We start from the raw sequence: 15,114 nt of genomic DNA on the forward strand, positions 1-15,114 counted from the left end.
GAACCGTTATTCCAAATTCTTGCGGTGTGGGCACAACAAAAAGGGGGCTCTTAGAACTAGGTTGTTAGAACTATGAAAAAGTTCTTCTTCAGTCTGAAAAACATGTAAGTAGAGTTAAAAAACAATATATAACTTTGGCTTTCCTTGGTAAATTAAAAATGTGTTTCTCATGTCAAATAGCCTAAGTACCAAAATATCAATGATCAAAAAGTGTTAGCATGGTATTAGTGTCAAACCTCTTGGAACTGACGGCAAACCTCAGTGCTGAGGCTAAAACTCAAAACCCCACCCTACACAAAAGGTCTTTGCTGTTTCTTTTTTTAAGAATTATCACCACTTGGCCCTCCAGCAATGTACTTACAGCAGACACAGATTCCTGCCACCAACATGTAACTGAGTGAATATAAAGCAGCACTCATACTTCAATGTCTTGCCCTAAGTAAGGGTTTTGCAAGTGCAAAGCAGTGACTGGAGTGGGTGTGGGCAAAACCAATGATATGACCACAGAGCAGACAGTGGTAGACTGCTGGAATGTCCCACAGGTTGTTATTATGAACATGAGGCTGGTCACACAACCTGCCAACATCCCCCGAGCACCAGATCTTATTTACTGCTGTATAGAATGTTCAGTGCTGACCTGATAAAAAGATTAACCGGTACTTTACAGTGTTTGTTTATGGTCGTTGGAGCTGTCGGGTTGTCTCACCACACTCCAAGTGCTCTGAACAATGGCTGTGCTGATGGTAATGCTGGCAATTTCCCTGTTTTTTTGCAGGTCACTGCCAGGGGATTCGCGCCATTGTTGCAGTTTGCCTACACTGCTAAGCTGTTACTCAGCAGAGAAAACATCCAGGAGGTCATCCGCTGTGCCGAATTCTTGCGCATGCACAACCTCGAGGACTCATGCTTTCGCTTCCTGGAAGCTCAGCTGCGCAGCGAGGAGGATGGCTTGCTGCTCTGCCACAAGGTGGCGGCAGAGGTGAACAACTCAGAGGATGAGAGCATGCAGTCAGAGGCGGAAAGGCCCACTTCCCCGAAGGCGCGACGGCGTGCTGACGCCCTCACCTCCTTTGGACACCCTGACGATGATCGGCTATCAATGGCTATGCCCAGTAACTTCGCAGATGGCCGGCTGGACTTTGATCGGCACGGAGCGTCAGACCTGCCGCGATGCCCCAAGTACAGGAAATACCAGTGGGCTTGCAACAAGCACAATAATGACACCTCCTCACACACCAGTACCTCAGGTTTTCCAAGCACATTAAAGGAGAGCAGCATTAGCGGGGCAGTGCCAGGTCAGGGCAGGCTGCCTTTGGCACAGATCAAAGTTGAACCACAGGCAGAGGAAGAGGCCGTCTCATTGTGCCTGTCAGGGGACGAGCAGGACGTCAGGGATAAGGACAGTGTGACAGCCATGGAGATGGATAACCCCATGTCTGTGGAAAGAACCAAGAGAACCAAGTCCCCTTCTTGCCTCCGAGCCTTCTTCAAGAAAGGGGTGGACCTCCCCAGTCTGCCCAACACATCACAGCAGCTATTCGCCAACAGACTTGTCTGCCCCCAGGACAAAGGAAACTCTCAGGGAGATCATAAAAAAGACTTCAGGCCTTTCACTGGGGAGCTGGGTCTGTCTGTTACATCCCCAAAGGACGTGGACGGTTTCCCTGCAGGGTTGTCCCTCAAGTCCGCTTCCTGTGATGGGGTCTGCAAACAGGAAGTTGAGCTAGATCGCCGTAGTGTCATATTTTCCTCAGGGGCCTGCAACCGTCTGGGAACCCCAGCACATTCCTACCCTGGTGGGAACTCTTTGGAGATGGAGCTCTCTGAGCACATGCCAAAGAGCCTGTGGGCTGGAGCCAGCCAGTCCCTCCCCACCTCCCAGACCTATTCTCCCAGCACCACCTCCACTGAGCCCCCACTCCTGTGCCGCCCACGACCCAACACCAGCTGCCCAGTGCCAATCAAAGTGTGCCCGCGCTCGCCGCCTTGTGAGACACGCACCAGGACTTCCAGCTCCTGCTCTTCATACTCATATGCGGAGGACGGCAGCGGAGGATCTCCCTGCAGCCTGCCCCAGTTTGAGTTCTCCTCCTCTCCATGCTCCAACGTGGCACGCTGCCTCAATGTGGACCAGCAGGAGCAAAGTGTGGGCGGGGATCCCCTTTTTAACCAGGTGCGGCCCAAGATCAAATGTGAGCAGTCCTATGGCACCAACTCCAGCGACGAGTCAGGCTCCTTCTCAGAGGGAGACAGCGAGTCCTGCCATGTACAGGAGCGAGGGCCAGAGGTGAGTGTAAAACACTGTCTTTAGCATGTAACACACAATGTAGCCATTACATTCAATTCCGCCATGGCTAATTATATTGCAGTGCCCCGCTCTCCAGGTCTGCATTAGCAGTCATTAAATCATCATGTAATTGAAGCAGGAGTGTTCAGTACAAGATTTACAGCATCACCAAAGGGCACAGATGTGCTTTGATATTATTAATCTGCTTTATGCACTGCTGGAGATCTGTGTAATGAGTCTGAATATGTGAGCCCAAATGCACCAGGACAGTCAAAATGCAGGAGGCTGTGGTGCTGTTTTAAAGACTGTGACTGGTTCATCATCTTAGCTGAGAGTCGCGTGTATGTATGAAAAGCACTGCAGGCAATTGAAGGCTCAGGATTCTCCCAGGGTAGAACTGCCCTCTGAAGTGATTCCCTCTGGCTCTATCTGTCTCCCTGCCAGTGCCAGCTAGCCTTACTAGCTCATTTTATTCCAGCAGAAACACTGACATCTATAATCCGCCTCTATAAATATGCATATGCTAATTCTCAGTGAGGCCTCGCCGACTTCTGACATTCCTGATCTATGGACAATTAGCGGTGAAGGTGTGCGGTGCATTGCAAAGGGATTACAACCAACACATTACAGCAGTGATGTGCTATGGCCATAAAGTTTTTATGGCTGGCGGTTGCAGTGAGTTGAATGTGAGTGGGCGGGAGGTTCAGCTTGGTCTCATGACGGGACTGCAGCGCAGCTCTACAGTGCTGACAAGGATGAATAGCCAATCCTGTAATCATCCTCCCCTAATCCACCTGGGCAGACATCCTCCAAGCTGCAGACTAGACGACTGTTGTTGTTTACTAGGTAAAGATCGGTGAGGGACCCTCCAATTCACATATGGAGCACAGCGCAGGTGTAATAATATCAAAATGAGCAGATTTCCCACCTGAGGGGAAGCGGAAGGCATTAAAATCAATTTGCAAAGAATAGCTTTGCTTCCTTGCAGCGCTGCTGTTTGCTCATTTTAGTGATTAAAATTTCCCTCCACATCTCAGGCCTTTCACTGCCGTTGCTGTCAGGTGAAAACCTTGTATCTCCATAAATGTCTCTCAAATTCTGGAAAAAGGAGCTCTTTTTGTGTCCCTGGTTGGGATTTGAAACGCTATTACAGTAAATTATACATGCTACAATCAGTTATGAGGTTTTCACATGACACTAGCATTGTCATATGTCTGTCTTTAGACCGTGACATCACATGTTGGCTGTTGCAGAGCTTGAACTTGCGACCTTTTGGCTCCATGAGGCTCCTCGTTACCACCAGGCCATCTCCACTCTTGTGATGTTGCATTCAGCGACATTTGCTTGAGGTGCAGGCAGAATTATTTTTGATAAGCTCAGTGGAGAGGGGCTGCTCTAAGTGCACAGAAATAGAGAGAGATAGAAAGTGGTGCGTTGCCATGGCGATCAGATTCAAAGAGCAAGTCGTGTGTTGCAAGGGTTGGAGCTACATGACGGGAATGTGCTTTTCCGTGGAAAGAATTCAGTTGGACAAACAGAGCTGCAAGATAAAGAGGCTCAGCGGTAATGTGTAATCATTACCTTTACGGCGCGGCACACAACACCCATCGCCATTAGATTTATGGGCCTTTGAAGGGCCTGCCGAATGTGCCACTGTAATTTATGTGGGATTGATATACAGCGCTGAGCTATCAAGCGGGAGAGCAGCCCAAAAAATGACTGGGAGACATTTCAGTTCCCTTTGTCATTTCTTTGTGTGGGTATGACTGTGTTTATATATGTATGTGTCAGCCATTGTTGGCGCTCCATTACTCCACACAATATCCTCTGTCAAATCTCTATTGACTTACACAGGGTTATCTGCCAGCTTTCCACTCACTATCACAGGCTGTTGATAAGATCCTTCATGAATGAATGTTTCCCAGGTCTGCCTGTTCTACAGTTTATTGCACCAGCGTTATAGTGGAGGTCACAGAGAGGTAGTTACATAGTGAAGCTCAGTGTTAGGTTACTCTCCCTTGGCCTTTATGTGGTGAAGAAGTGCTACCTCATGCTTCCTGGGCCACTCATTTTTCCTACCACCCCTCTCTGTAATCCGGCCGTACAAACAAACATGGAGAAGGCTGGTCTCGCTGTGTTTGCAGAGTAAATGGCAGAGGGGGAAAGCAGCTTTGGTAAAAATAGCTGCTGCCCTGGACTGCGGACTGGACACAGTGAATCCCAATGAGGAAGGAAGTCGTTAAAGTGCAGGGCAGTTCGACCAAAGCCTAGTCATTCAAGGTAGCCAGAGTCACTTGAGGTCTCTGGGCAGCTCCTGCTCTGTGGTTATGGGCTGTTGCGTTCATGTGAGCCACATCTGAGAACCATCAGCAGCTTCACGCAGCAGACAGCTCAAAGTCTGCTTAAAAGAGATACACAGAAACGTTTGAAAGAAGATAAACACATTCCTCTCTTACAAATGAAAAGTTAGACCCAAAGTTGGACCCAAGTGAAACGCTTTGAGGGGACTGTATTGTCCCACTGTGGTTTAGATCAAGCTCTGAGTAGATTATATTACTCTACTTGTTATGACAGCAGTAATGTATACTGCTGACTTACTGCTTATAAGCAGTGATGGCATTAACTATTCAACCTATATTCAAATTAATTCAAAAATAATTTCAGCTCTTTTGCCATGGCTTCCCAGCAGAACCATATGACAGGTCTAAAGTCAGTGAGGAAACCAGCAGCACCTCAATTGAGAATGTATCCTGCATCTCTACACAGCATTTGTACCTCAGTCTGTCTCCTTCTCTCTTTGCGTCTCTCAGAGCTCCCAGTTGCAGTGTAGGCGTTGAGCTCATTCTAGCGTATCGTCTGGCCACAGCGGTGAAAGTATTGATCTCAGAGCGAGTGGGAGGAATGAGGAAGTAGTCCTGATACATCAGCACATTGTTTGTTTGTGTTTTTTGTTATCAGGCAAAACATGAAATAGAAAGAACGTGTGACAGGAAGTGCACAGACCTTAATATCAGTTCTGCTACCATTGCACAATGCGAGAGTAGAACCTTTGCTCTACTCTAGATATGATGTGGCTGTGGTCTGAGTCCAATCTGCCATTCATAATGTTAGCTACGGAGATGTTTAGCCTACTGGTTTTAGTCACATGCAGTAGTGATAATAATGTGTGCATAAGATGTCAGATGAAATCTACTAGCTGGTGCCTTTTTTTCAAATGATGTTCCCCTTTCATCCCTGGACACTATGGATCATTTATTGAAGAAATGTGACAAAAATTATCAGAGTTAGCTAGAAAATAGGTGTTCTTGGTGATTATAGCTCTTATGTATAGCATAGTAAATGTAGAAATACAGTGTTTTTGAAATGATGTAATGGATTGCAAACACATGGCATCAAAACTGTGATGATAAGTGTGCCTGAATGGGAGCAGATTTGGGAACAGTGGCTGTTAAAGTCCAAAAATGAAAAAGCAAGGGAGTCTTGTCTACACACTCTGTGATAAGTGAAAGGAGATTTCTTCAGACTAACATCAGAGGAATGTTTGCCCATTCATTTCTCTCTTAAATCTGTATTTAACAAGGGCGTTGCATATAAAAATGTTCTTATGGTAGCAAAAAAGCCTTACTTTATAGCCTACGGAGTACGCCGAGGGAGACTTGTTCAAACTGAGCAAGAGGAGTGCTGTTTACCCAAGCATTTTACTTTGAAATCTATATTTATCTAGCTTGATGCATTTACAAAAAAATGTAGTATCAAGGTAATGAGATACAGTGCCTCTTCATTACCCCCCAAATCGCCCCTGGAGCATACGCTGCATTGCTCCAGAGCGCTGAGTTGAGTGGGACAAATATAGAGACCAAACAGGAGATATTTTTTGTGCTCTTATTTGTAGCTTCTGCAGAGAAGAGGATAGTGTGTGTGTGTGTGTGTGTGTGTGTGTGTGTGTGTGTGTGTGATCAGGATGGAGAGGAGATCCCCAGGTTGCTGCTCCAGCTGGGTTACAGCATACAGTAGAACGTGGGCCCTCAGGGCCAGCTGGGGCACAGAAACAACTCTATTCCTTATGCAGAGCCTTCCATCCTGTGGTAGTCCTGGAAGAACGGAGACATTTAGCATCCATGCAGTGGTAATCTGCGAAATTCTTGTTGTGTTGATCTTGGCTACGTCGTTGCAGCCTGGCAGCTAGCGCTGTGATGTTTTTGCACTCAAATTCCCAGAAATAACTTGGCAATCAAACAGTGTGTCCAGTACTGCAAGTTTGGTGTTGTGTTGCTTTTTGGGATTTTCTGTTTATGAAGTTTGACACTCTGTTCTAATTAACTACACATTTTCTCCTTGTGTGTATTCCAAACACACTCCAGTTGCTGGTGCCAGCGAAGTAACAAGCATCAGATGATTTTCCAAGCAAATCTCTATATGACACTAAATGCATCTTACATAAATAAAGCTTTTTATGAACCTAGAACAGGTTGATATTATTAACAGTCATTTATTTATGAAAAAATGTTGCAAATTATTGTTTTAACCCCCGGGACAGAGCAGTAACTGCTGCACCTTTCCACATTATCTTCACTAAGATCTGAGTCAGGACATGAGTGTGTGATGATTCTTTATAATCCCGTTAACACGCATGTGAAATGTAACAGGGTTAATTACAGAGATAGCATGAAACACAAATGTGCAGAATTCTAAACCTCACATTACAAGATAAGATCTCATTTTAGTTTGGATGAGATAAGGGATAGGTACTACACAGAGCAGAGCCAGAGGTGTCAAGCAGCAATCATTTTAGAAAATACCCTCGGTTTTTATAGCAAACTGTCAGAGGGAATATCAGCTTTGATAGCCCCAGGGCCTGTGTGAAAGTGCTTTTGTGGGAATAAAGAGAGCGTTAAAGCTTGAGAGCAGGTCAAGAGACTGCAGGTGAGGGCAGAGCACAGTGCCCCCTCCCAGTCATCCACTGAACCTTTCCTCCCTGCTACAACTCACGTCACGTCTCAAGCTGCTGCAGGCTGCCAGCTGCCCAGCCTCGCGCACACACTGCAAAAACATCCTTCCTTAATAATCAGTCCTCACATCTACTATTCAAACTTAAAAAGTAGTTTTAAAGTAAAAAAAGCTGACAGAATTGGAGTAGATTATTTTACTAACATGCAGCAAAAATTTACTTACATGTGGTTTTAAAGGCACAGAAATAGATTCATTTGTTTTCTTTCTGAGAGTGAGATGAAGACTGATATCTGTCTTATATATGTGGGTTAAAGGGACAGTTCACCCCAAAATCAAAAATACATATTCTTTCTCTTACCTGTAGTGCTTCTATCAATCTAGATTGTTTTGGTGTGAGTTGCTGAGGGTTGAAGATATCAGCTGCAGAGATGTCTGCCTTCTCTCCAGTATAATGGAACTAGATGGCACTCAGCCCGTGGTGCTCAAAGCACCAAAAATATATATAATATAATATATACATTTTGAAAAACTCAACACTCAGTTCTTTCCAGAAACCATGACTGAGTCACTCAAGATAATCCATAGACCTTGTTGTGAGCAGGTTCACGTTGGAACTCTTTTCTTTCTACCGAACTACACCCGCCAACTGTATCAAGGCGCAAAAGGAAGAGTTCATCTACTCATGAACGAGAGGCTTGTGCTTGTGACAGTGCGAGGTGGAAACATTAATGGCGTCCTCTTCGGCTGAGCTGTAACATTAGCTAGCTCAGTGTTGCTTGCTGAGCTGTAGGGTGATACAGCTGGCAGGTGTAGTTTAATAGAAAATAACACTAATAATAACGTAACACTACAGGTAAGAGGAAAAATATTTTTGATTTTGGGGTGAACTTTTCTTTTAAATACAGGGATTGAGTCATGATGGGGTTATCTTAGCTTAGCATGTGAAACTGGAACCAGTAGGAAACTAGCCTGGTTCTGTCTAAAGCAGTGGTTCCCAAGTGATAGGTCGCAGAACACTTCTCAAGCTCACCAATTAAAACATTTTGTCTTGTTTGTTTAATTCAAAGACAAACTTGCTGGAACTATTTCTTGACAAACAGCAGTTTATTCATCCGCTCAGTACTTTTGTGCAGTTCCTCGAGCAGGGTTAAACAAATTACATCTGGTAATCAGTGAGCTTTAGAGGTGCTGGTAAGCTTTTTTTTCTACTTTAAATAGAGCCAGGTTAGCTGTCTCTTCCCAGTCTTTACACCAAGCCAGACTAACCACATGAGCTCTGTACTGGCACAGACATGAGATTGATACTGAGCGATATCTTCAACAAGTCCTCCAACTCTTATCACATCATAACCACGTGTTTGTTTTTGAAGGAAAAAAACATCAATTTGCGGTGTGGTACAGACGTAGCGTATTTATTTTAAAAAAAGAGACTGTTTGCAAACTGTACATTTCCTGTGGAAACGGAAGTGTATCTTGAAAACAGACAATGCATGTAACAGGCAGAAGTTGAAACGGCAACCCAGAACGTCAACAGCCAACGCAACCAGGGTTCTTTGCATGTTATATCTTGATGTGGAGAGTCCATGACCAAATGTTGATATGTGACGAGGTTGGAGTGTGTTGTAGTAGTGCACTGCCACTATACCACTGTTACTAATGTAACGTAACATGACATATTTCATGTGACAAACATGAAATATGCCTTGTGACAAACTATGTTAAATTGCTAAAATAACTCAACATTGAGTTTTAGTTTCACACAGGACAGAAACACCAGTCTCCTGGATGATAGTCCTGTGTTTGTTTGACCTTACCACAGTAAGCAGACTTTATCACTCTGTATATTGCTCATGTCATAATTACTACAGCCACTAGAGGCCACTGCCTGATAATAAATGTTAAAACTGGTCATAATTTCTGCTAGTACAAACGTCCAATGTGGTCGTATTTTGGAGAGGACAGTCTCGATATCAGTCGGAAAGAAAGTAAATAAGTTATTTCCCAAAATTTTGAATGTAAGTGGTGGAGAAGTATTTTTAGGCTTTGTTTTAAAGGAACTGTTTGACATTTTGGCCAAACAAGCTGTCAGCACACCCCAGAATTCTGGATGCAAAAAGAAGGGGTCACTGTATTTAAAGGATAACTTAGGTATTTTTCAACCTGGGCCCTATTTCCCCATGTGTATGTGTGCGTATGATTCATGGGTACAACTCGTTTTAAAACTGGTTCAGTATTGAGGGAGGCGGATGCAGCCGGGAGCCGCGAAACGAGCTAAAACGGTAACGGGGGCAAATGCGTCCCGTATAAGTTTGCGCATTAAAAGTGCTTTTTTTCACCACTGACCAGTTCAGATCGCCAGTGCTATCTCTGTAAATAGCATACTAAGCGTTTCCCTTACCTCTGGGCTGTGTGTGACGTCATCTCGCGAGAGCTTTGCTCCACTGTGTCTGTAGCTCTCTCTACTCGCAGGACAGCCGTTTTCTTGAGGAAGAGGTGTTTCGGGATTGGAGGTCTTCTCTTCTTCAGCTGGCAGTAGTCATCCTGGGAGAAGTGAGCACTGCAGACCCGATGGTCTGCAAGGCGCAGTGTCTGGAGAGGAGTGTTAGCATCCATTTGTAGCACAACTAGCCACAACTTCAGCATCTCGCCGTCCGACAAAGGCAGCCTATGAAAGCTGCACAGGGTGTTGTGCGACATCCTGTTCTTGCAATTCAGATAAGCACAAACACGAACCATTGTTTTCAATTGATGCAGTTAAACTCTCAGCTGTACTCCGGGACAACCAGCGCCACTCGGAGCGGCGCTCTGCATGGCTCCTCTGTTTTCTTCCGGCAACAAGCAAAGCTCTCGCGAGATGACGTCACAGCCCAGAGCAAGTGAAGGGTAAGGGAAACATTTAGTATGCTATTTACAGAGATAGCACTGGCGATCTGAACCGGTCAGTGGCGAAAAAAAGCACTTTTAATGCGCAAACTTATACGGGACGCATTTGCCCCATTACCGTTTTAGCTCGTTTCGTGGCTCCCGGCTGCATCCGCCTCCCTCAATACTGAACCAATTTTAGAACGAGTTGTACCTATGAATCATACGCACACATACACATGGGGAAATAGGGCCCAGGTTGAAAAATACCGAAGTTATCCTTTAAAATGTCAGGCTGCTCCTTTAAAAAGTAAATTCTACTTTGCTGTTTTTTGTTTGTGTGTTTGTTTCGTATTTGGTAGCATTTTTATCGTTCAGTCCACCCATCATATTAGAATTGTATACAAGGTCGCTAAAAAGAAGTCTATTAGGACAAAGAAGAAGAGCACTTAGAAGATCAGACAGAATTCATCCACAGTTGATGAAAGTAAGACCCAAGCTTAAAGAGAACAGGTACTGAATGAACAAAACATCAGCAGGTGAAAATGATCATCTCGGTCTTTTGACTGAATATTTCACTTGCCCCACATAAATAGTATTTTGAGCCTGAATTTGAGACTTTGAAGCATCCATTATTTTTTAATAGTGCATGGTGACGGGGCTGAGGCCCAGTGCAGTGCTGCTCCTGTTATCAGATGAGCCCTACTTTTCGCTCTGTACCCCATTTGCAGCATAATGACCCAGACAAAGAGAGTGACTGAGGGTCGGGAGGAAGAACGAAGAGAAGTGAGAGAGAAATGTAAATCCAGAACAGTTGGGTGTGAATTTATGACCACCGCTGAAGTGTACTCTGTCATCCCAGCCTCGCTGCTGAACTGGGTCTCGCGGTGAAGCAGCTAAATTTAGCCATCCCCTGCGTACCAGTGACTGGTGGATGAGGGGGAGAAAGAAACCATCACAAGGTCGCAGTGTCTCCTTCCCTTTGTTTTTCTAGCTGGGCTTTACCATCAGACCCTGTAGAGGGAAAGCTCACCTCTGTAAGTGCTAAGCTATCTAATCACAAACAGAGTTGTCTTTCCCTCTGCTTTGGATGAAGCCGGCAACTTGTACTTATGTTTTATAGCTTTCCCCACGCCTCTCTTTGAGGCTGGAGTTGTCATGCCCTGGCAAAGTATCGAGAGCCGAGTGTGGCCTTGAAAGCTCGGGTCATTATTTATTCATGTGTCTGCATGCAGATGTCGAGCTGAGATGAGAAATAGGGCTCCTGGCGGCTCAGAGGGCTGCACTTCTAATGAGGAAACTCAAGCCATTTTCCCTCTCAGGGATAGATTGACATCTAGATTTGCTCTTCACCGAGGAGTAATTTCGATTCTGTCATGAGTAGGCACCTTGCTTTATCCCCCTGAGCACGACGCTTACACCAGGTGACGCCTCAGCCACCGCTGTGTACCGTCTGGTGGAGAAACAGAGCTCAGCCACCTCTGTTGCAGCCTGCGCCTGTAGTCATCTGAGCAGTCTCCGGGGAGCATCTGGCCAGGCTCGAACAGCCAGGTACAGTGGGAGTCGCATCGCTTGCTCCTCTTCCTCGTCTTTCTCATCTCTTCCTCCTTTGTTTGACTTCCTGCGCTCCTCAGAGGCAACCACGGGGAAGGAAAAGGGAAAGGGAGAAGAGAAAGAGAGCTGCAGCTCGTCTCATCTCTGCCAAGCTCTCCGGCTGTCTTCCTCTGGCTCTTTGTTGTGCCTCCACTGCTTCACTCGCTGCCTAAAGCTACAGATCCCTGGTGCACACAGATACCGCTGGGGTGGATCTGCTTATGATGTGCTTATCATAAGGTTTGCCATCACCTGAGGGAGAGAGAGGCCGACTTATTGTTGCTCTCCAAACTGAGAAAAAAAGAGAATAAACACATACAACCCTGATATGTTGTCATATCAGCGAAGAAATACCACACTGCTTTCTGATTTTGGTTCACGCCGCCAAATCAGTGCTGCATTTATTCCACTAATTCTTTTGTTCTGCAGCCTTGGGAAGACTGCTGCAGATATCCATGCCCTCAGAAATCACCTGACACTGATTTGGATCAGGTTGACAAGTCACTGCCCCCCTCAATCTGTCACGCTGGCATCTTTCCAGGTGCTAGGGGACAGATGGAGAGGGGCTCTTTTCTTGGATCACCTTTTCCCCTCTGCTCGAGAATGTGCTACATGTTAAATATAAGGCAGGGAGAGATGAAGGCTCACGGAGTCCTGCTCTGTGAGGCATGTGAGGCAGTACTCTTTTGCCATCTTGTGGTCAAATGTAGTAACTGTCCCATAGTTAGTAGACACAGTGATACATTGACTCACCTTGTAAATTCTCCTCTTTGTACCTGGTGAATTTAGCCATAATACTTTATTAATCTACTTGGTTGAATCACACAGGAGATGTTTATTAAGGAAAATAGACAAGTTAGAGATTTTATTGTTGTTTGTCTTGACATTGAAATGTGAACCATGTAAAAGTGACTGCACTTTGAAAAGCATGGAATCCAGTGTGCACCCCAAAAATACTGACTTAACTGTTTGATTAAAATCAATTAATAAATTATTTATTCATTCATTTTCCGGAATCGCTTATCCTATTAGGGGTCAAGGGGGATCTGGAGCCTATCCCAGCTGACAATGGGTGAGAGGCAGGGTACACCCTGGACAGGTCACCAGACTATCGCAGGGCGCACATACGGACCATTCATGCTCATATTCACACCTACAGACAATTTAGAGTCACCAAATAACCTAATCTGCTTTTTTTTTTGACTGTGGGAGGAAGCTGGAGCAGCCTGAGAAAACCCACGCTGACATGGGGTGAATGTAAAAATAAATAAATTATTAATTAATTAATAAAAAGGAGCAAGCCATAGCTTTTATGCAAGGGAAGCAGACAGTATAAAGATGTTTTTGTTGTTGTTTCTTTTGAAATTAAGATGTAAATTATGTAAAAGAGACTGTGGCTGCAAAGTATGGAGTCCAGTGTGTGTCCAAAATAAACACATTCTAGAGCATTTAAACAAAAGGCTGTTGACATCAAAAGTCATCATGCCAAACAACAAGCGTAGTGGTTTGTTCATAGTTCCTCAGCTTTTTACTTCTACACATTGATTTACACTTCAAAACTGCAAAATCCAATGGATGAATCCCTTTGGCTTTTTGTCGAGGGAGCTAGCGCGATGCTAACTTACAGGTTGGCCTACAATAAAACATCATCCCTGCAACACTCTATTCTGTTCCAAAGTTCAAGGCAGCATCACTTTTGTTCCACTATGGTCGACAACCCCTATCGAGATACATAACAAAAGAATGCTGCAAAAGAAGTTCGTTAAATGTATTGTTGAGTTGTTTCAGAGCCCTCTCCACACTACCAGTTATATAACTGGAGGAGCACCAAATCCTGTGCAATTAAGGTAACTTTACAAGATATTGGCTCTAAAAAACATATCAGAATCCCCTCTGGAAAACCCACCATGTGCAGTTTCTGTGCATTTGTATAATGCAACCTCCTCCTGAGGCTGTTAAAAGCTGAAACAGTCCCAAACACACTCCTAAATAAATAACAGGGGAGTAGCTACTATGTGAAGGCGGCACAAAGGCAGATGGGGTGTTAAGTTGTTCCTCAGATTGTGAATTTATAAAAGAAAAAAAGAATAGATTAAACTTCAAGCTAATGCTCTATACAATTATTTAAATTATTTTAACTGGTATAATCTTTCATCAGGTCTGTGTGGGCGAAGTGTGGTTGAGTAACATGTTATTCACTTTCCTGTTGGTTTTGTTTCACTTGTTATGGAGCGACAGCTTATATAGCTACGATCTGTATTTCTTATTTCAACCTGAGCAGACCTCTAATAAGACAAAATAATTGTAAACATTTTAGTTTTTTTGCTTCCATGTGATTCCATTTGATCCCATTTCACAGTTCATCTCACCTTTTTCCTGCTTTTATATTGACAGGTTGGCAAATGTTATGATTTTCCTTACTTTGAGATCAATATTGCATCCTTGATTTAATTAACCAAATTATAGTTGCTTTCTTAAATGCAGATGTATTTATGGATTGAACACTGCCAGAAGTCTATAATTATTCCAGTGACACAATGTATTTTATACATTACTATAGGCAATTTCCGTCCTTGTTCATTAATGCTCAACAATAAATAAACTGCATTTGTCATACATAATGTCTGGTCTTTTTCTTCCTGTTCCAGGTGAAGCTGCCTTTCCCTGTAGATCAAATCACAAATCTTCCACGGAACGACTTCCAAATGTTGGTGAAAATGCACAAACTGACCTCGGAGCAGCTCGAGTTTATCCATGACGTGAGGCGGCGGAGTAAGAACCGCATCGCGGCGCAACGCTGCCGCAAGAGAAAGCTCGACTGCATCCTAAACCTGGAGTGTGAGATCCGAAAACTGGTGAGTCGACCACCAATACTTGCTGTCTCCGACTACCTGTCCATGAGACTCTCCTGTCTTCATCAAAGGGGACTTGTTATGCTTTTCTTTATTTTCTGTCATATGTATATATATAAAGAAAAGCATAACAGACACAGTAACATTTTATATATATAATATATATATATATATATATAATGTTACTGTGTCTGATGTTTATATTAAACATGGCCAAAGTTTTGAATTATTAGGTAAACGTGTTAAAAAAAAAAAAAATCCCTGTGAGCAAAATCCTCTGGCTTTAGACTGTTCCGAATACTGTTTTCAATGGGGTTTTTTTTCTCATTTTGGGGCAAGCTTACATCAACTCTTGATTGATTTCATTATGCAGTCATCTGCTCCAGACATGCTACTGCATTTTTTTTTTAATTATGTAGCTTGCATTGCTACATGGTGTTACATTATGTAATCTTGGTCGCAGATGTTGTTAATGTTTGATTTTTAAATGGTAGAAAGTGCTGGTCTCTCTGTTTCAGTTACATCCCCCAGTTGCAAGTACACTGCTACATGTAGCTACATGCTAACATA

The 15,114-nt window shown here is 44.1% G+C and overlaps 1 protein-coding gene across 3 annotated transcripts in view; it reads left to right on the forward strand.

The window, feature by feature from the left end:
• The window catches only part of bach2b (BACH transcriptional regulator 2b), a 136,189-nt gene that overhangs the window by 111,504 nt on the left and 9,571 nt on the right, over positions 1-15,114 (forward strand). For all 3 annotated transcript variants that reach the window (XM_078174085.1, XM_078174086.1, XM_078174087.1), the window contains 2 exons: positions 776-2,287; positions 14,341-14,547. In XM_078174085.1, coding sequence (XP_078030211.1) covers positions 776-2,287; positions 14,341-14,547 — 1,719 coding nt within the window. The remainder of the gene's footprint in view (positions 1-775; positions 2,288-14,340; positions 14,548-15,114) is intronic.

Source organism: Epinephelus lanceolatus, chromosome 13 (genome assembly GCF_041903045.1).
Source record: "Epinephelus lanceolatus isolate andai-2023 chromosome 13, ASM4190304v1, whole genome shotgun sequence".
Taxonomy (NCBI): Eukaryota; Metazoa; Chordata; class Actinopteri; order Perciformes; family Serranidae; genus Epinephelus; species Epinephelus lanceolatus.